Below are 21,551 nucleotides of genomic sequence, written 5' to 3' on the forward strand. Positions count from 1 at the left end.
AGTTGCAACTTGCTGTACCTATAGATAAAGAATATGTTATAGTACAAGTACAGAAGGCTCACTCCGCAACATCAATTAAAGAACTAGGGACTCTTGCGTCCATACAATAAGGTGCATTTTAGATAGTATAGGCAATGAATACGTAGCTATCATTAATGGTTTTTTCAATATAATAATAATCACTTTAAATTAGATAGTTTTATAGGTTATAGGTTATAGGTTATCACGGGCTATTATCCGCAACTCGACGACTACAGCGCGCCTATTTTGCGTGGTGAGGAGGGCGGCTAATCCTGCCACCCTAGTTCCTCAAGGTAATGTATCAAACCTCTGATGTCACCCATGACCTCGGGGAGAGTCCTCGGTGACCCCAGGTGTTTGGCCCGGTATGAGGCCACACTCCTACACTCCAAAATGACGTGTGCGGCCGTTTCGTCCGCCTCCGTGCAGGCTCTGCACAGTGGGCTGTCGGTGACACCTATATTGAACAGATGCTTGTTAAAAGGGCCGTGACCCGTTAGTACATGAGTTATTTTCCGTAACCTAGGTCGTGGAAGTTTTACTAGCTTGCGAGAGAGCTTGGGGTCTATTTGTGGTAGAGCTTCTTTTGCTTGTCTACACCCACTTACGTTCATCCAGTACTTATTATGTAATTCCTTGGTGTGTTGGCGTATTACCTTCGTAGGCCAGCTAGGCGGGAGAGGGATAGTTGGTTCTGGTCCTTTTGCTGTCATCGCTGAGCCTCTCCTGGCCAATTCATCAGCGGCATCATTCCCTCGTGAGTTACTGTGTCCCTTTATCCATTGAAGAGTTACTTGGTTGTTATTTTCGCATAACTCCCTCAGACATTGGTGACAGTTGTATATTAGCTTAGAGGTGATAGTGTGGCTTTGTAGGGCTTGTAGTACTGATTTGCTATCTGAAAGGATGCGGATGGAGTAGTCTTTTACCTTTCGAGTCAAAGTAGCAGTGACTGCTTCTATGATACCCATACATTCTGCTTGGAAGACAGTGTTATGAGCTCCTAGTGATGCAGCTATTCTTATATTTAGGTCATCCGAGAACACTCCGTATCCCGTGCCCGACCTTGTCTTTGAGCCATCTGTGAAAATCCTGAGGTTTTTTGTACTGAGGTCCTCTTTCAGTTCTTCATGCAGCTGTATTTTGTATCTCTTATCGAATATGTATTCCTTTGGAGATCTATCACTTACTGCCAACAGCAGAGGCTCCTTTTCAATCACCTCATTTAGAACCTCTGGGTGTGGGGATTGAGTGGTTTTCCAAAGATTTAATGTCTTCAACCTTACTGCGGCGCAGGCCGCCTCTTGTTTTATATAGAGGTGTAGTGCCGGAAGATTCAGCATAGCTTCTACAGCCGCGGTAGGTGTAGTTCGCATACATCCTGTGATAGCCATACCCGCTAGTCTTTGGAATCGTTGCAGTTTATTACAAGTAGTGATCAGCTTGGTGCGTGGCCACCATACAACTGCGCCGTAACATATCATAGGTCGTATCACAGCTGTGTAGAGCCATAGTACGATGTTCGGGGCAAGTCCCCATGTCTTTCCCAACATTCTACGGCATTGCCAGAAGGTTACGGTAGCTGTATTTATTTTTGTTTCCAAGTGGGCCGCCCAGTTTAACTTGCTGTCAAGTATAATTCCTAAGTATTTCACTTCGCTGTTTAGTTGGAGTTCGGTGTTAAACAGTTTTGGCAGTTTATAGTTACCCAGGACTCTTTTGTTTGTGAACATTACCAATTCTGTTTTATGTGGGTTGACTGATAGGTCGTTATCTATGCACCATCTTTCCACGATTTTCAATGCTGCATTTGTTACTTCACATGTAGTACTGGCAAACTTTCCGCTTATTAATATAGTTAGGTCGTCTGCGTAGCCTACCGTAAAGTAGTGATTTTCGTTTAGAGTGGTAATTAGATCATTTACTACCAAGTTCCATAAAAGAGGTGAGATAACTCCTCCTTGGGGGCAGCCTTTAGCTACAAATGCTTTCTGTGTCTCACTTTCATTTAGTAAAATCACTCTGTGTTTGAGCATGTTTTCAATCCATGATGACAGAGTTGTACATACTCCATGGCGGTGTAATGCTTCTTTTATTTTTGTAAATTTTGTCTTATCGAAGGCTCCTTCAATGTCCACGAAAGTTCCTAGACAAAAGGTTTTTTCCGAAAGTGCGCCCTCTATAACGTTCCCTACAGCGTGGAGTGCAGATTCGGTGCTTTTACCCTGACTGTATGCGTGTTGGTTGGGGTGTAGGGGTATGTTCTTAAGGTAATTCTCCCTCAGTTCTCTTTCACACAACCTTTCTAGGGTCTTTAGGGTAAAAGAGGTAAGGCTTATGGGTCTGTAAGATTTAGCGTTTGAATAGTCACTTTTACCTGGTTTAGGTATGAAGATCACTTTAACTTCCCTCCATATCCTAGGGATGTATCTATGCGCTAGACACGCCCTGAAAATGTTGATCAGCCGGTTGTGGAGACCTTCTCCTCCCCATTGCAACAAGGCGGGAAAGATCCCATCAGGTCCTGCTGACTTAAAGGGGTGAAAGGAATTTATAGCCCACTTTATTTTATCGGTTGTCACCAACTTGTGTGCTTGTTGCCAGTCAGCTTCCTCAGCGGTTATGTTTTCATTTACCCACTCGATATGCTGCATTATTTTGCATCCTGGAAAGTGAGTTTCCGTCAGGACTCGCTCTGTTTCCTCTGGTGAGTTGGTAAATGTACCGTCAGGTTTCAGCAGGGATCCAAGGATTTGCCTGGGTTGGTTAGAGATTAATTTCCTTGCCCTGTTGGCCTGGTTATGGCATTGGATGCTGCTGCAAAATTTACGCCAGCCTTCTGATCTTCTGTATCTGATGCGTTTCTTGTATTCAGACTTACACTCTTTGTAGATGTCCCAGTCGTATTGATCGCCTGTGTTCATTGCGCGGTTCAGATGTCTCCTCACTTTTTTCCTGAGCCTTTCTAATTCAGGTCCCCACCAGGTCTGGGGTCTTGGTCTGTCTGATTGAGGGCTGGTGAGGGGACATGTAGCATGATAACTGGCAGTCATGAATTCGTATATTTTTTCTATTTGGTTTTCGATGTTGTCTACTCCGATTATTCTGGCTGGGAGTGTTTCGTCCTTTAGACGCGATTCCATCAGCGACTTGTACTGAGTAAGATTCGTTCTGCGGGGTTTCCTCTTGGGAGGCGGTGTAGTGATGTTTACCTCCATGTTAAAAAGTATCCATTTGTGGTCTGAGCAGGATGCTTCTTTCGACACATGCCAATTGGATATATAATCAGACACTCCCTCTGTTGCTAAGGTGATGTCTATAATTGTTTTGCTCCTTCTATTTACAAAGGTGGGTTCTGAACCTACATTCAAGATATTAAGGTTAGTAGAAAAAAGGTATTCAGTGAGTTGCTTACCCCTTTCGTTGGTTGTTTGCATGCCCCAGAGCGGGTGATGTGCATTGCAGTCTGCAGCCACAATAAGCTCGCTCTTGGTTGTCTCGCAGTAGTTCACCAGTTTGACAAGTTCTTCCGGCGGTGGGTCTTCCCCGTCCGGCATATAGACGGAGGCGACCACTATCGCTCTCTGGTGAGTTGGAAGGATGTGTCTGTCCAGTATTTTTATTGCGCATAAGTCTCTGTAACAAAAATCTGTTAGGGGTTGCACATGTAGATTATTAGAAATGTAGATACAGGCTCTAGGGTGTTCTGGTCCTGAGTAATGTATAAGCTTACCTCCGATATTGGAGAGATGGCATATCCGGCCCCGCCTAACCCACGGCTCCTGGATTAGGGCGAGAGCTGTAGGGTTAACCTCCAACCATTTCCGAAGTTGGGCCGTTGCGGTTTCGCTATGGTGGAGGTTTATTTGGATGGTGCTGCACTTAGAAGGGGATGCCATCTTTGGATAGCACACCCTCCTCGCCATCACCGATGCAGAGCTCTTCAATGCCCTTGGTGCAGTCGGCATCGCCTTTGGTGCCCGTCGCCAGAAGCTCTTCGAGCTCCTTTAGGCTGTCGAGCACTTCCTCCGATGGAGAGCTAGTGGCGCAGTTGCCGTCTGCTGGGTCAATTGCTTGAGCGTCCATGGGTTCCGGCAGTGCATCACTGTCGTCTATATTATTCCCAGTTGTTGTCGATGCCTCACCGTTTGTATCCTTAGAGGGGGGGGTCTCGGTGTATTTACCTCCTGGCCCCTGGAACTTCAGATATACTGAGCCCAGCATGAATGATAGCCGGCGCTCATGCTCCAAGATTGTGGGGATTTGGTCCTCCGGGATGCTTACCACGATGAAGCTGTGGTCGTTGTGGTGATAAAGGGCGTGTAACAACCAGCTGTCTACTTTGGCCCAAGAGTTCTGGAACCGTAGCATCCCGCCGATTGCTTTGGTGTCCTTCCATTCACCTGGTAGTAGAATGCCACACCTGACGCGGTTGGGAATTTCCCAGATGTTTTTTACTGCCAGGGTGTCACCGTTAGGGAGTTGGATTTCCGGGACAGCTATTTTCAGCCACTCCAATGTTTTAAGATTAGAGCACCACAGTTTTAGGATGCCCCCATCATAGACGGGTTTGCCCAGAAACGCAGGCCCTTCTCTGTCTTCATTCATAGCGGCCATCATGGCTGACATGAGCTTATCTTCAAGCTTGCTTTGTATAAGCTGTGCCATATTCGCGTCAATATGCCCTGTAGTGGTAGATGTTATGGCCACAACAGGGTCGGTTTTCGCAGCGTTGGCGTATGTTGTCGGTTTGGGCCTATTTAGCAATTTGGCCCTCTTGTGGTCACCCCTCGGAGAGTTGGTGTCGTCCAAGCGAGTGCGTTTGGTGGATGTCGAGGGTTGGGCTACTCCACCTGCTTTGTTGGAAGGAGGCCTTCGGTTGTCTGGGGCCTTCCTAGGATCATACCGGGCTTGCCTGACCGGCATATCCGAACCTCGTGAGGTGCTGGGTTGCGGTTCGGGTTCAGAGGAGGGCATTGAGGCGCTAGCTTTCTGAGCGTTGGCCTTGCGAAGGCGAGCTGCTATGCGCCTTTGCCTCCTGTTGGGTCGATGGCGATCTGTGTTGTCATGTGCCGAGTGACTTTCCCCTATTCGGGGTTTGTTTTGGTTTCGGCCCTTGTAAGATACGAGGGTCCAACCTGCCTCCAGTCTGCTGACTGATTGGGCAGACACTGCTGATGCGGCGTCTGTGCCCATAGACGGTTCCCTATTAGGCTCCTTGGTCTGTAATTTCTGGGTGCCAGCAGTTGCTGAACACGCTCCAGAGGTTTGTGTGGTCCCGGTGGATTTCTCCGCCGGGGAATTATTTTGTTTAGGGGTTTTTTTGGATCTTGTGTTGTCCATAGTTTACCGGGTAAAGAACTTCGTTCCCCTTGCTCCCCACCCTCCACCGAGCCCGCAACTGGGGATGGTTAACTTAACCATCAGGGCTGCAAGGGGAATATAGGTCCAGCTGGTTGGCCTCTTGCGCGACATCGGGAGCTCGAGATGAGCGGCTGATGGATTCGATCCTATCCATCAGTTCCTCCACCCATTCTTACCCCGTCAGCATGGCTGAGCACCTCCCCTTGCGGGGACCAGCCGAACCTCGCCTGTGGCCCTGCCAAGGCGGGGACACTTGACCATTACCCTCGTGGCGGCTACTCACGGGGCTACCGTTTAGCTTGAAATCAGGACCGAAGGAAGCGTATTACGTTACAGGGGTAACTAATCCCCGACCCCTGTCCCGCTCAACCTCCCAGGACTCCGTCATCCCCGCGTACGGCGATCAACTGCGCAGGCCAAAGACGCAGGTGGATGCTGTAAAATCTTCCGGTTGGCACCCACTAACCGCCGGAAGAGTGGAGCAGATATTAGCCACTGGCCAGCAAAGGACTGCCATTACGCAGCAATTAGTGAAAATCGAGCGCAATAACAAATCAGTCACAGGCGCAATGTTTCCAGGGTGCACCGGAGAGGTAGGTGTCACTCTATTCAGAACGCCTAAGAGAGGTTTCATCGTGGATCGACACCACCGCCCACACGTGGAGGTTTCTGCTAAGCACCCCATTTTAGATACACATTAGATAGTTTTAGCGTATTTAGAAAATTTAAAAATTTAAACTTGGATCGCAATCACCTTTAATATGCTTTGTTTTATTTTTGTTTCTCTATTTTTTAAAGATCGGTTAGATCGGTGAAATAGGTGCCGAACAAAGCTCGCGAGTGCGTCATGCTCGCTCGTGAGCACTACTGAGTCCCTATTGAATAGCCACGCTGGCGTGGCCGCCGCGCGTTCTTTGGATTTATAATACACTTGTGTTTATAATACTCGAGGTATGATTATGCGGTTTATCTAACGGGTTGCTGGATAAACAGGCTTGGTTATTGTAAACAAAAATGTGATTTATGATAGATTCGTGCTGTGAATGACGCCGATCTTTCAGAATTGTACGAGAAATAGACTATTTTGCTAAACGCGTCAAAATAAAAATATTGCAATTGAATTCTTTGTATTATTTGTACCATAGTAGACACGAGTTTGCGCGTGCGTCACTGCTCGCTCGTGAGCACCGTGAGTCCCTATTGGATAGCCACGCTGGCGTGGCCGCCACGCGTACTTAGGATTTCGTTACCTACATGGTGAGTGAGACAGGCTTGCTATAGGTAGGCATAGGCTTACCCAATTTGACTCAGTTTTAGACGTATACGTAGGTACCTATACCTACGTTGAGAATGAGAATCCTACACTATTCATTCACTCGACAAAGAGTTCCAAAGAATGAAAACTAAAATTCCATTTAATGCATGATAATCCTCAGCCTTCAGCGCGATTAAAGAAAGGTCGCGAAGTGAAACAAAACTGTATTTTTATTTTTCTATATCAGACCATCGAAAGGTCCAGTGGGCGCCTCGCACCAATTGGTCCGGCGACGTACTAGGTACGGTCTAGACGGTAATAATAATAATTGTGCGATGAACAATGCGATATATATACCATCGAATATGGTCCGGTACTAGATTGTGTTTCGGCTTTATAGCCGAATGGACTTATGTCCAGAATGACTTTTTCTATTTCATCAGCAATCATATACTATCCTATAAAGTGGCCATGAGTATAGCTCTCTATAAGCTTTATAATACAATGTAACCTGATTATCATCTGGAGTCCCCAACATTACTTGCTAGTATTAACTTCAATGTACCACTAAAACGAACGAGAAATACGACTCTTTTTTCATTATCATTTTACCTGCGAACTATGGTAAAAATTCTCCCATTAATAGAATTTGTGAGAATTGCAATGAAGTTCTTTCGAATGTCGACATTCGTAATCACAGTAAAAATATCTTCAAAAAAGAAGTTATTAAAATATTAATGAATACAGTAGATAAGAAAAATGCTACTGGAGAAGTATAAAACGAACAAACACATAAACACACGCACATGTACATGTACACAAACACACACTACACTCACACATACAAACATAATATAAACACAATAACCGATGATTACATAATATAATAATATATATTATGGGTTGGTTATTATGGTTCTTATAATGTTTTTAAACTATACATATTATTATGTTAAAGTAAAATAAGTTGAATATTCATTAGTAATTTTTTTTGTTTTCATAGCAATGTAAATGTAATGTAACTTATTGGCTGTTACATATATAAATAAATAAATAAATAAATTTCGTTTATTTCAAAGATTACATATACATTTTTAAGTGGTTGAGACTTCCCAGTAAGTTGTCTTAGGACACTTGTATTGGGATATATATCTCGTAGGGAATTGATGATAACAGAGATTTGGTCAATTCTTTTTTTTTTATGGAATAGCAGGACAAACGAGCGTACGGCTCAAGTGATTACCGCCGCCCGCAATCTCTTGCAACACCAGAGGAATCACAGGAGCCTTTGAATTCCCTAAGTGATTTGATCAAATCACGGAGTATGTTTAAAGAACAACACGATTTTATCATTTCTTTAGACAAATCTACTACAAATTTTGAGTCATACCCCTCCACCTGCGACACGATACTAAATTCTTACCAAATTATATCTAAGTCTTACTAAATTAACCTTTTAAATACCAAAGAAAAGACTTTTTGTCATTTCACGGAACCAACTCTGGCATTTGGTCAAATCACTAGATTTGTTTAGAGAAATAATAAAACCGTGTTGTTATTTTAACATCCTCCGAGATATGATCAAATCACTGTTTTTATCATATCCCTGCGACATATACTCTAATTTTTAAGACTCATTTGTAGCATTTATGCTGTTGGTCTTTTCAATCTATATATATAAAAATGAAATGCTGTTCGTTAGTCTCGCTAAAACTCGAGAACGGCTGGACCAATTTGGCTAATTTTGGTCTTGAATTATTTGTGGAAGTCCAGGGAAGGTTTAAAAGGTGAATAAATGTGAAAGTGTTCGGAATTTAATAAAACAACAATTTTGTTTTTCTTTTGATGTGTCCCCGTCGTCCGGGAATATTTGTTTTGTATGGACATATTTTCTATGAGAGAATCTATTGACGCACAATTTGACAGTTCTGCTGTGAAACAATTTAATTACAACAACAGGGAGCATATTTTACGAAATAATTCTTGATGTTATGATATATTATTGACAAATTAATAAAAAACATTATTTTATCTATTATATATAAAACAACGTCTGTCGGGTCAACTAGTAAATAAATAAATAACGTTAGTCACACTGTGATGAATTGAGCGTCTCCCGCGCCGCGATCTCGAGTTTCATAATTGTTCAATTAGCCGGAGTTGACAATATTTTACGTAATTACTTGTATGACATGACACATATCTAATGTAGGTACGAAATTACAAACGCTATTATGTGCACGAGAATGCAACTCGTTAATAACATGAACATGCTTCAGATCTATGACAATTTAACATTACTTTAGTACACAAATGAAACTGAAAACAAAATTTTATGAACGACTAGCTGACCCGGCAAACGTTGTTTTGCCATATAAAGTATAATTCACGCGATAGTTTTATAAATAATAAATAGCCTATGTGTTATTCTGGTGTGTAAGCTATATTATTGTAAAGTTTCATCAAAATCCATTCAGTAGTTTTTGCGTTAAATTCAAATATTTTTATTCAAAATAGGATTTAAAATCACTTATTGAATGTCAAAATCTACCACCCATTCAAAAGAGACTGCCACAGACATGAGAAGAATGGGCGCAAGAAACTCAAAGAAGTTCAAACATACATCCAGACATACAAACTTTCAGATTTATAATATTAATAGGATGCAGGACTCGAACCCGCGACCTCTCGCGTTCCGTGCGAGCGCTCTTTCCAAACGCACTTATTTTGTTATGAAGACTCCGCCGTCCTTTCGATTGTCCGTCTGTCCGTCTTTATTTGTCAGCGTGCTATATCTCTTAAACTCAGTGTAAACTACAATAACTGGACAGATAAAACTTTCATAGATTTATGATAAAAAACGAAGATTTAGAATTATAAAATCAGATGCTTCTTTTACTAGAGTATTTAAATCACAGAATTACTATATACTAGTGTATAGAATAACAAGGCGTGGGAGATGGAAGAACATCTCTAACGGAGATTCGCCAATTTTGAACGCTCTTTCCAACTGAGAGTTGAACAAAGCATACAAGATATTATCAACCATACGTCACTCAAACGGTTGGCTCAGTTGGAAAGAGCGAGCGCACGGAACGCAAGAGGTCGCTGATTCGAGTCCCGCACTGTTCATATATTTTTTTTTCAGTTTATTTGTTTAATTATAATATAATATTGACACATTTTTACACAAATTATCTAGCCCCAAACTAGGCATAGCCTATACTATGGGTACAAGACAACGATATATTTAATACAATATACTTACTTAAACTTACATATATGTATACATACAAACATCCATGACCCAATTAAATTAATTCCAGAAGTCAGGGTTGTCACTATAAAACATTACAAGTAATTTAGATTACTTTAGTATCTCGCATTATAAGTAATATTATGTAATAACTACCACTGCATGACCGCCGTGACAGTTGGTAGACGTGACGCGTGACGTGACGGGACGAGAGTCACGTAAACTAAGAATAAATTTAAAGTTCAATCAAGCTTTAGAGGCTTTTATTCTATTCGGCTATTGTTCATAAAAGTACAAACATTTTTTTTTCATGAACATAAGGGACGAGACGAGCCAGACGTTCAGCTGATGGTAATTGATACGCCCTGCCCATTACAATGCAGTGCCGCTCAGGATTCTTGAAAGACCGGAAAATACTGTGCGGCACTACAACTGCGCTCGTCACCTTGAGACATAAGTTGTTTAGTCTGATTTGCCCAGTAATATCACTAGCTACGGCGCCCTTCAGACCGAAACACAGTAATGCTTACACATTACTACTTCACGGCAGAAATAGGCGCCGTTGTGGTACTATTTGGTAGGTCTGAGAATCGGTTGCATCTATTTTTTAGCCCCCAAAAATTTCAAGTATTGATTTTTTTAATTACTTTATATGGCAATACAACGTTTACTGGGTCAGCCAGTGATAATATATATTTGTGTGACGGTAATAAGTTGCCACTTAGACGAGTGTCGAATCCACTATTGTCGGCCAACTGACGTCAAAAAGCTCCGGAGCTTCGTCAGGGTTCCGACTACTCGCCAGTCCCCAAGGCTACGAAATAAAAATGTCTGCGACATAAATCATTGTGAACGGTTTTCTCAAAATACTAGGTCTCGTATCCAATTATAATTCAATACATACAGGATTACATAATATCTTATATTATCATAATATTTTGTAAAGTGTATGCGGGTAGTTATAAAAAATAAGAAATTTTTAAACAATATTTTATTTACACGCACTCACACGGATATCCACTTACACACACACGCGCACCCTTTATCATCTTAATTCATTATCTTCTCAAAGTATGCTATTTTAAGGCTAAGAAAGAGCGGAGCCTCCTGGCACAAGTATTCTTTATATTGTTAAAAGGCCACAATTTGTTAAGGAGAATGTGTTAAAACCAATAAAGAATTATTATTGATCAATTTGATACATTCTGAAACTAGCACATTTCAAATGTTTACTCTTCGATGAATAGCTCGAAAGAATCCATCCGGGTCCTCTCTGGATGACACATTGATAACAACAGTACAATACTTGTACTGTAATCGTTGTTCGCGTATTTAATGTTGCATTGCCTGCTCTATAATCATTTCCTTATTATTCGTGCTGAATGTCCTATCCTATATTTACCTACTATTGTTAAACTGTACCTTTATAATTTACACAAACTACACATGTCTGTTGCACTTTTACACTTAAATTACGTATGCTACCGACAATGTGTATAATCCGGTATTTTATACAATAACCCAACAGTCAGTCGACAGTGCGTGTAAAAGGCGAGAAACGAATTAATTTAATTGTAATAATCATTTCAAGAGAATAGACCGACAATACAAACTTTTAATACGAAGTTCGCGTCAACCAATTTTGCGGGAGTATGGGCGTGGCGTCCATGACGCGATCAAAATTAGCCAATCCACAGATAATCTAAACTAAAGAAATGACGTCAAAAAGAATTCTAAAGGAATCAAGTTTGAGAACTATTTCACTCTGTTCCATAATGATTATGTAAGTTTTAATAATAGTTTATTATGAATCAGTATCCACAAATCTGTTTTTTACTTACGATAAGCAAAGAATTCACAACATGAATATTGTCATAATCAAGATTACAAGTGTTGCAAGAGAATGTGGGCGGCGGTGATCACTTAACACCAGGTGACCCGTACGCTCGTTAGTCCTCCTATTCCATAAAAAAAATATTAATTTTCAAGTCTAACCACTTATCGTTTCCCGTTTATCGACAAGCAATCCCTATCGTAAACGTACTCGTCCGTGCGTAAACGCATATATTTGCATATGTGTGGTGCTGTACTTATACTACTAGCAACCTGGTGTGCGAACGAGTAGTGGCCACTCAATTCCTTGTGTGCATAACACACACACTATTAAAAGTATTATTTTGATTATGTTTACTTTGTATGCGTAAATTTCTTATGCGACACTAGGTTGTGTACTCAACGGTATTGGCATCTCTCTAGATCTCTATGAGCCAATCTCTGTTAGAGATGTTCTTCCATCTCCCACGCCTTGTATGTCTATACACTAGTATATATACTTAGTCTTTGATTTAAATACTATAGTAAAAGAAGCATTTTGCATTTGGCCCATTTTGTAATTCGAAATCTTCGTTTCTATTAACTAATAGACTCAATCATTATGACAGTTTGGAATATTGAAGTAAAGTATCGTTTTCCGGACAATAAAACTTGAGTGAAAAATTGATTTTGTAATTGAGCGCTACATGACCTTGTCCGTTGACAAAGTGATTCAACAGTGACAAACGCACAGACACGCCCTCGCCGACCTTGCTGACCGTAATTGGGGAGAAACCTTATAATTTTCAATCTAGCACAAACCGTCAGTGCCTTGTATAAACTGTCATTTCTGTATGACAAACATTGCAATCCACTTAGTGTATTCTCTGCCTTATCAAAAAATAAGGGTAGACACAAGGGTATTTGAGATTTCTACATTCAACTAAAAATGGAAGCTATAATATTTTGAGGGGAATTATTGAGGTTGACAATGGAGATAGTAATTTTCGTAGATGTTTATGAGTAGTTTACCGCCATTTGTTTTTTATTAGTCTTCTTTAGAAAAGGGGCAGATATAATCTATTATTCTATTATATATATATAAATGGTCTTTGAGGCTCATTCACGCATAAACCACTGATCGTATCGACATGAAACTACCACCATTCGAAATTCGATTGCAAAATTTATCCTTGATGGTTTACGGCTTGATGGTTTTCGAATTCCAACGTTCCTTTATTAATTTATTAAAAATTAAAATTCGCCCAGCGAGGAGGACGAGTAGGAGGACAAACGAGCGAGCCAGATGGTGAGGATGATATCCTAACTTGTGGCGTGTCGTGCGAAGGTGGAATTCGGCGGCAGGAATCAGGTTAAACAGCTCTTCGGAACACTCCCCGTGATCAATGCGGTAGAAGACACACAATGAAGCGACATCTCTACGCAACGCCAAGTGATCCAGCCGTTCACAGAGCACTTCGAGCTGCGTAGAGCAGCTTGAATTTTGCACGCGGTCAAATGGTTTAATTTGGAGACTATTTTATACCGACTTAATTGATATTTTGTTACCTTTAATACTGTTATTGGTAGATGCCAATTCTGTGTAACCAAAATTTTTACCAATCTTCTGATGTAAAATGCAGTTGTAATATTTGATTTTCAATCATTTTAATACTATTAAAAGTATTTTATTTGAATGTATGACGCGACAAGCGTTAATCGAAAAAATACTACTTTGATTTTTTTTTATCTTCAACTTCAATCCAATTTTACCAAAACATATTCATGCACATCTAGTATTCGCGGACAGACGTCACAAACGGACAATCATCATTCCGTAGAGGTTCTTGCCAAGTTTGTAGAGTGCTCGACGCGAAGCCGGTGGCTCTCAGCGACCTTCACACGAGAGGCGAGAGTTACCACTCTCACAAATCTTAGTAACTGCGCTGTTTCCACGAGTCGCACTTCAATTCCATTTGTCTCGGCCGGACTTGAGAGATTCGCGACTTAAACATGAGTGAAGATTTCTAGTGTCGTCGTCTATTATTGTCTATGTTTGAGTGTCATCTCGTAAGAGATGTACTACCCGGCAAAGAGGATGTAAATACTACGTAATAAGAGGCGGTACTGCCTAAGTTGAATTGAAATTTTGTTTATTACAAAACGTGCAGTCATCTATACATATAAATAAAATTGGAGTGTCTGTTTGTAATATCAAAATAACCGTTTTTTACTACATGTATATGAATATAAATACACCAAAATATCATTTTTTTTACAATTTTTGTCTGTCTGTTTGTTGAAGTGGCTGGACTGATTTTGACGAGACTTTAATTGGCAAGTAGCTGATGTAATTAGGAGTAATTTAGGCTACGTTCATTTTAGAAAAATAAAGTAATGTTGCAATGTCCCAGAAACGGTCTAACTTTCAAAATAATTTAAATGGCACAACAACGTTTGCTGGGTCAGATAGTTTTACATAAGTTTGAAATTGTAGTAAGTCATTACAGTATGGCGATCGGTGACGAAGTATAATCCGGCTAAGTTTGAAAGCAAACAGTTGCTTAAAACGCAGTGGATTTCGGCTATCTTCGTCTTTCACAAGATTATAGCCGTCCTCTGTCAATATATCAACGACTGCACGTTTCATACAATCGAGTCAATCGCTTTTGCCCGGTTACAATATCTCTGGACTTGACGTCGATGACGTCACATCGTCACTTTCTTACAAGCATCTCTTAATAATATCCTAATATTATTATTAATAAATAAAGTACGATTATTTTTTTCTGTATTGTTGATTGATGTTAAGGTGTTATGTTGTGATGCTGATTATTATAACTATTATAGCGATACAGAACAGAACCTACAGAACTATCAACAAAAAAGCGACAAAGTGCGAGTCGAATTCGCCCATGAAGGGTTCCGTAACAGCAACTAACATAATATAAAAGTTCTTGTAGTTCCTTGTAACGATGTATGACGTATTAAAAAAAAACTAATTAGAAGATCTCGTTCAAACCAATTTTCGGTGGAGGATTGCATGGTATTATTAGTTTTATCATTCTCTTATATTAGAAGTTACAGAGATTGACAAACACACATTTTACCACTTTGGAAGAGTCCCTCGCGCAAACTATTCAGTTTAGAAAAAAATGATATTAGAAATCTCAATTCTTTTTGGATTTTTCAATTTGGCTACGGAACCCTTAAAATAGTTAAAACGTAACAATGAAAACTTCTAAAACATAGCGGTGATAGCACGAAAATATCACGACATGCACCTAACGGTAATGAAACTGCAAACCGTACTGATACAACAGGACGAGCGCGAGGGGGTGAAAACGGAACGGGAGGGGGCATTACGTTCCAGCGTGATCCAGAGGCAGAGATAATGTGGGCGTGTAGTATCTATATTCATAAGCATTGAATCATTTAACTAATTTATTTATTTATTTATTCAGGAACAAAATAATCTTTTACAATAGTAAGGTTACAAATATACTTAAACTAGAAGACATAAAAGTTTCATAAATTAAATACTAATTATGTTTACAATGGACCTTAATGAAAAACACGACAAATATATTTTACACCAATAGTGAAAACTGCAAAGTTACGACAAAAAAAAAAGGAAAATTTAAACAGTTATAATAATAGTATAAAAGTTAAAAACAGGACACAACAACAATGATTTTATTAAGTATTCAATTATTTACTTCTACGAGATTACTCCATGGAGTGCAGCTTGAGAGATAGGATAGTTTTTATTTCGATTTGGGACCCATAATTATTTTTAATTTCAATATTTGTATTGTATGAACATATTTTCTATGAGAGAATTTCGTGACGCACGGTTTGACAGTTCTGCTGTGAAACAATTTCATTAAAGCAACAGGAAGCATATTTTACGAAATAATTCTTGATGTTATGAAATATTATTGACTTTTTCATAAAAACAGTTTTTATCTATTATGTGCAGAACAACGTCTGTCGGATCAGCTAGTTGAGTATAATATCGCCTACTATTTTCTTATATTTATGTATATTAAATGAAAATATATCAATTTCTTATTTCAGTAAAAAGTACAAGAGCGCCTCACAAATGTATTTCCTGCATAATTGGTTTTATAAGGTGATACATAAAAAGTAATCTTAGAACGAGAGGAGATTTGCGGTGTTATAAATTTAATTAGACACAAATAAAAATTGAAAACAAAATTTTATGAACGATGCGCGACTCGAACCCACGACCTCTCGCGTTCCGTGCTAGTGCTCTTCCAACTGAGCTAACCGTTCCAGTGACGTATCGTTTATAAAGTCTTGTATGCTTTATTCAACTCTTAGGTTGTGGCTTCATCTACAGGATCTACTTTACAGTTGATAATCTGCTCAACTCCAATATTTGCATATTAGGAAATTGACTTGAGATGTCGCTCTCGCAAATTTAAATAATTTATGTTTTTAAAGTAACCTCTCCCCTCACCCTCACAAGTTAACCTTCACTTCTGGGATTAATACATAAATAAAGTTTGAAAAAAATATGAACGATGTGGGACTCGAACCCACGACCTCTCGCGTTCCGTGACGTACCTGAATCGAACCTGAGACTTGAACAAAGCATACAAGATTCTATGACATTACGTCACTCGAACGGTTAGCTCAGTTGGATGAGCACTCGCACGGAACGCGAGCGACGGGTTCGAGTCCCGCATCGTTAATAATTTTTTTTAAACTTTATTTATGTATTAATCCCAGAAGTGAAGGTTAACTTGTAAAGGTGAGGGGAGAGGTTACTTTAAAAACATAAATTGTTTAGATTTGCAAGAGCGACATCTCAAGTTAATTTCCTAATATGCAAATATTGGGGTTGAGCAGGTTATCAATAGTAAAGTAGATCCTGTATGAAGCCACAACCTGAGATCCCTGAAGTGAGAGTTATCACTTTAAAAACATAATAAATCATTTAATTTAATTAGATTTACCAATAATAATCAGAATCAAATAGCTCTTGGATTTGTTGACTGTCGGGTGTCGGGTTGCGAGAGGTGCCATGCTCGAGGGCACATAATCAATATGCGAGTCCTTGCAACCCCGGTCATGCGTATTGCGTATACACTACACTATGCTTACCACACCTATCGTACCAGTGGTCCGCGACAGCTGACTTCTGGTACGAGCGGTACACAAAATGTATATAATTAACATAATAAATATAATCTTGATATATTTATAAATCCAGTGTTACCTGATGTTTGTTTCCAGTGAACTCCTGAACTAATGAACGGATCTTATGAGGATTACTTCATGGAGTGCATTTTAGTGCAACTTTAGAGATAGGTTAGTTTTTATTTCAATTTGGGAACCATAATTATTTTAATTTCCAATATTTGTTTTGTATGGACATATTTTCTTTAAAGAGAATTGATTAACGCACGGTTTGGCAGTTATGCTTCGAAACAATATCATTATAACACTGAGTATATTTTACGAAATAATTCTTGATGTTATGAAATATTATTGACAAATTCATAAAAAACAGAATTTAATTTATTATGTACAGAACAACGTTTGTCGGATCAGCTTAATAGTATTATTTATTTATTATTTATCTATTTATTATTAATTTTTTTTTATTTTTGTTTTTTTTTTCGAGAGGATTAAAATACATTTACGTATTGAAGACCTCGAAACGGGGCCCAGATGTCGGGCTCGGGTGTAAACACCCCCTACCGTCTAAAAACCTCCTCTGTGCTGATAGCCCTGAAGGCTTTTACAAGGAGCCGGGCGGGGGCCTTGGAGGCCGAAAATGTAGCTCACAGGCGCAGGGCGTCTCGGAAGAAGACTCGAACCTCGGACCGCCTGCACACTAGGCTGGATGGAGAGAAGATCACTAACGATCTAATATATCTGTTAGTCCAGTGGACTATAGGTTTGAAGAGACTTCGCACTCGTCGGCGAGTGCGGTGATATATGTATGTAAGTATGTGTGGCCTGTAAGTGTATGCAGGCCTGTCTCACTCCCCGTGTAGGTATCGAAATCGTATGTAAGCGCGGCGGCATCTGCACAGTAGGCCAGCCAGTAGGGACTTACGAGCGAGCAGTGATGCACGTACGAGCTTTGTTGTCAACTACTTCACTGGTCCGACCGATCATTTAAAAATGGAGAAATATAAAAAAAGCAAAGCATATTAAAGGTTATTGCGATCAAAATTGAAATTATTTAAAATCTGCAACCAGTGTAGTTTGAAAACGAAAGAATATTGATTAAAAATTACGATTACATACCTATTTATATTAAAGAAAAATCTTAGCTATTTTGATAAGATGACCTTATACTAGGTAGGTACAGTTTTAGGTAAAGAAGTCAACCCTAATGACGCCAGAAGAAGTGAGAGTCACGCGATAGAAAGAGAGGCAACTTCTAGGTGATTAAAAATGTAGTTTAACAGCGCCGTACGATCTGAATTACACCTTATTGTATGACTGCAAGAGTTCTTATTCCTTTAATTGATTTTGCAGAGTGTGACTACCTTACTTGTACTATTATAATATATTGTTTGACGTATCTTGTACTATGGATGCAAGACAACAATATATTTGAATTAACGATATACACACTTAAAGAGGCATAAAGGCATAAAAGGCATTTATTTTCTCATAATTAATTCCTTTACAATATTATTTTTGATGTCAGTTCAAACACTACCACTGCTTCGGAAACAAATGGAGATGTGACAGCGCAAGAAATCTTTCATTCGCACTAGAGTAACTATCTCGTCACATTAAAACTTGCTTAGTAATTAATTAAGTTAAACTATTTAATGTTGAAATTGTAAAACTTGAGAAAAGCTTAGGTTATTACTTAAATTATATGTATGTGAGGAAAGGTTATTTATGAAAAAGTATTTTATTGCTTATAAAATATATTACATGTACATTATTAGTGTCATTTTTAATTAATTCTAGAAAAGTAACAATTTATTAGAGGGAGAGGGGAGGAGCCTGCCTACCACTGCCGTATGCGTAAGAGAAAGGGAAGACAGAGAGACTGGCGACGTAACGCGTTACGAAGCGTTTTACCATTGCATAAAAAAATAATATTTCTGGTTTAAGAAAAATATTTCTGGTTTATATATGACCCAGCCAGACCCAGAGATTCAAATTCAAATATATTTATTCAAACTAGGATGTGCCATCACTTATTGAAAGTCAAAAACTACCACCCATTCCAAAAGGAATGCCTCAGACCTGAGAAGAACGGGCGCAACAAACCCAGCGGGCTTTTTTTTTCATCGGAGATATATGTTGACAAAGTAATATTTTAAAATTAAACTTATTATTTAATAGCCTGAGGGCGGTCACTCCATTCCCAATCTGTGGTATCATTAAGAAAGTCATTTATGTTATAGTAACCTTTACCACACAAACGTTCTTTAACAATTCTTTTGAATAAAAGAAAGATACTGTACAAACTAAAAGAATAAAATACGGCAATAGGCCATGTCAACTGGAACATAAATGACGTCATATCTAATTAATCAACACCGCGTCGCTTGCAATTGGTAGTTTTATTACGCTTTATAATTGATTAGGCGTGACGTCATGATCGGCAACCATGACACTACCAACGTTTTCGCGCGTACTTCACAGTAGAATAATAAAAATACAGTAAATTTGCGTTACAGATTATTTTATTGCTGAACAGACAAATCTCGTCGTATAAAAACAAGCCGAAATATGGAAGATGACACAAATTACACTATAATAAGCTTCGACTGCTATTTATATACATTGCCGCATTTACTCCAGTTGTTTAAAATATTCTTGGTGAATAAGCAGCAATGGAAAACTTTTATTTAGTACAGATTTCAGTCAGACAGTGACAGTTGACACACGACTAAGGAGAAATGTGTACTTACATTGTCTTTAAGCACACTTTTACCGTTCCGCTATCAGACTGTGAATGATATGTCCTTATATGTGTATCTTTGTATATATAATTATTTTGTACGTGTGTTGACAATGAACTACATCCTAAATAGCAGAACCGATTTTGATGATTTTTTTTGAGTGTTCCAGTGTATTTGAGATTGGTTTAGATTCTCAATACAGTCGGCATGTAATTCTCCTACGTATGTTAGTGATCTCCTTCTAACGTCTGGATCGATTTTTCAAATTTAACACGTGTATACAGGACAACGTCTGTAGGGTCCGCTAGTAGTTTTACGGATTGATATTTTAAAAATTGTAGACGTAGGGACATTTACGGCCGTTTTCAATAACCTATCTATCCTTTTATCCGTTTAACTTACGGATACATTGCTGTCACCGTTTAATGGCAAGATCTTATCTATACATATATCCAATATATTTATAGTTCATTGCTATCTGTCAATAGGTTGTTGAATGGGGGAATTGAATTAATGTTAGTAAGTGTAAAATGATAGATTTGTCTACCTCTAGTAAGTTAAACTAAGGATAGATATAGGTTGTTGAAAGCGTCCGTTAAAGAAGGTGAATGGAAAACCTATAATTATGCCATTTATAGAGTTTCATAAGATCAACATTGTGACGAGAATTTGTAATGGCGGCATTCTTATTCGGCGTAGTTCACCTGGGAAACGGAAATGGAGCAAGTCTATTGCTTACAAATAATAATATAACAAGACAATTAAATATATTGTACTTACCTACAGAATATTGAATATTAGAGTTGCTAGCGTATCATTTGGATCGACTACGATCCCTAATATCCTTACTCCTTAGTGATGAAGGGTTAGAATTTATTTATTTATTGGGGATAAAACCGGGGATAATTCATAAAGGACTAAGAATAAATAATAAAAATTAAAAACAAGCAATCATAACATTTCTCACTAAGAGTTAAATGTTTAACTATTTACTAAAATTGTGAAAAACGTACTAACATGTTTATAAATGAATAATGATTTACTTTATAATATAAATAAAAAAAAAAATGAGAAAACTGTGGTTTGTAGAAAAAAATACAATATACTTTTGAATAACGGGTGGAAGTTATATCCGATGTAAGTCTCTTTCATACTTGACATTTAATAGAGTTCCTATCTCTATCTATCACAATATAGAGGATCTAGATATTTATATTTGAGGTTTACATTTATTTAAACAAAAAAAATCTTATAATTATATTTACAATACTATGACTAAATAAAATTAAAACTATCATTACGTGGAAGCGTACCAAGAATACTGGCAGCATTTCCGCGCTGGATCCGGCTGATCCGTTGACCGAAATAGCTGCCAGCGCTTGGGTTTCCAGTAGCCTTATTGAGGCGCGAAGATAGTATTTTGAACATTCTCCGCGCCTCTGGGCCCCACGGATTGGATTGGTCAACACTCCATACGTTCTGGAAAAGTCCAGATTACAAATTTAAAATCTATATAATTTTGTATACAAAAGTATATGTTAAAGTTATAAATTATACCATTTACCACTTTCAATTGAATTATGTGATTTATTACTAAGTATTAGTTTTCATATCAGATTGTGCATGAAAGAAGCCTGGTCGATCGTAGCTTATTCGTTTGAGTGTGTTCCAGTCCCGGTGTCGCCGGAGGGGTGCGGCGAATGCACGCGGCGGGAGATGGAGTACTGCGAGACTCGCGTGCTTGCTGATCACTGTTGCTGCGAGCGACGCTTCCTGCCCGAGCCGTTTCCCTGGCTGCCGCACACCTGCTACCTGGGCCCGCGCCGCTGCCGACCGCTAGCGCATGACTGCGTGCGCTACGTGCGCTTGCGAGATTGCTGCTGCTACCGTCACCTGGCTGAACGATGTGAGTACGTCGTCCGACACACAC

The 21,551-nt window shown here is 39.2% G+C and overlaps 2 protein-coding genes across 2 annotated transcripts in view; one reads left to right on the top strand and one right to left on the bottom strand.

The window, feature by feature from the left end:
- The window catches only part of LOC126970956 (uncharacterized), a 70,859-nt gene that overhangs the window by 44,865 nt on the left and 4,443 nt on the right, over positions 1-21,551 (top strand). Inside the window, exon 4 of the mRNA XM_050817101.1 lies at positions 21,294-21,527. Within this exon, the coding sequence (XP_050673058.1) occupies positions 21,294-21,527 (234 nt within the window). The remainder of the gene's footprint in view (positions 1-21,293; positions 21,528-21,551) is intronic.
- Positions 350-6,031, bottom strand: LOC126970953 (uncharacterized). Its single transcript, XM_050817098.1, has 2 exons — positions 3,437-6,031; positions 350-478 (listed from the first exon to the last, which is right to left on the bottom strand). The coding sequence occupies exon 1, from the start codon at positions 5,362-5,364 to the stop codon at positions 3,904-3,906; it is 1,461 nt and encodes a 486-aa protein (XP_050673055.1). The 5' UTR covers positions 5,365-6,031; the 3' UTR covers positions 350-478; positions 3,437-3,903.

This window comes from Leptidea sinapis, chromosome 22 (assembly GCF_905404315.1).
Source record: "Leptidea sinapis chromosome 22, ilLepSina1.1, whole genome shotgun sequence".
Lineage (NCBI taxonomy): Eukaryota > Metazoa > Arthropoda > Insecta > Lepidoptera > Pieridae > Leptidea > Leptidea sinapis.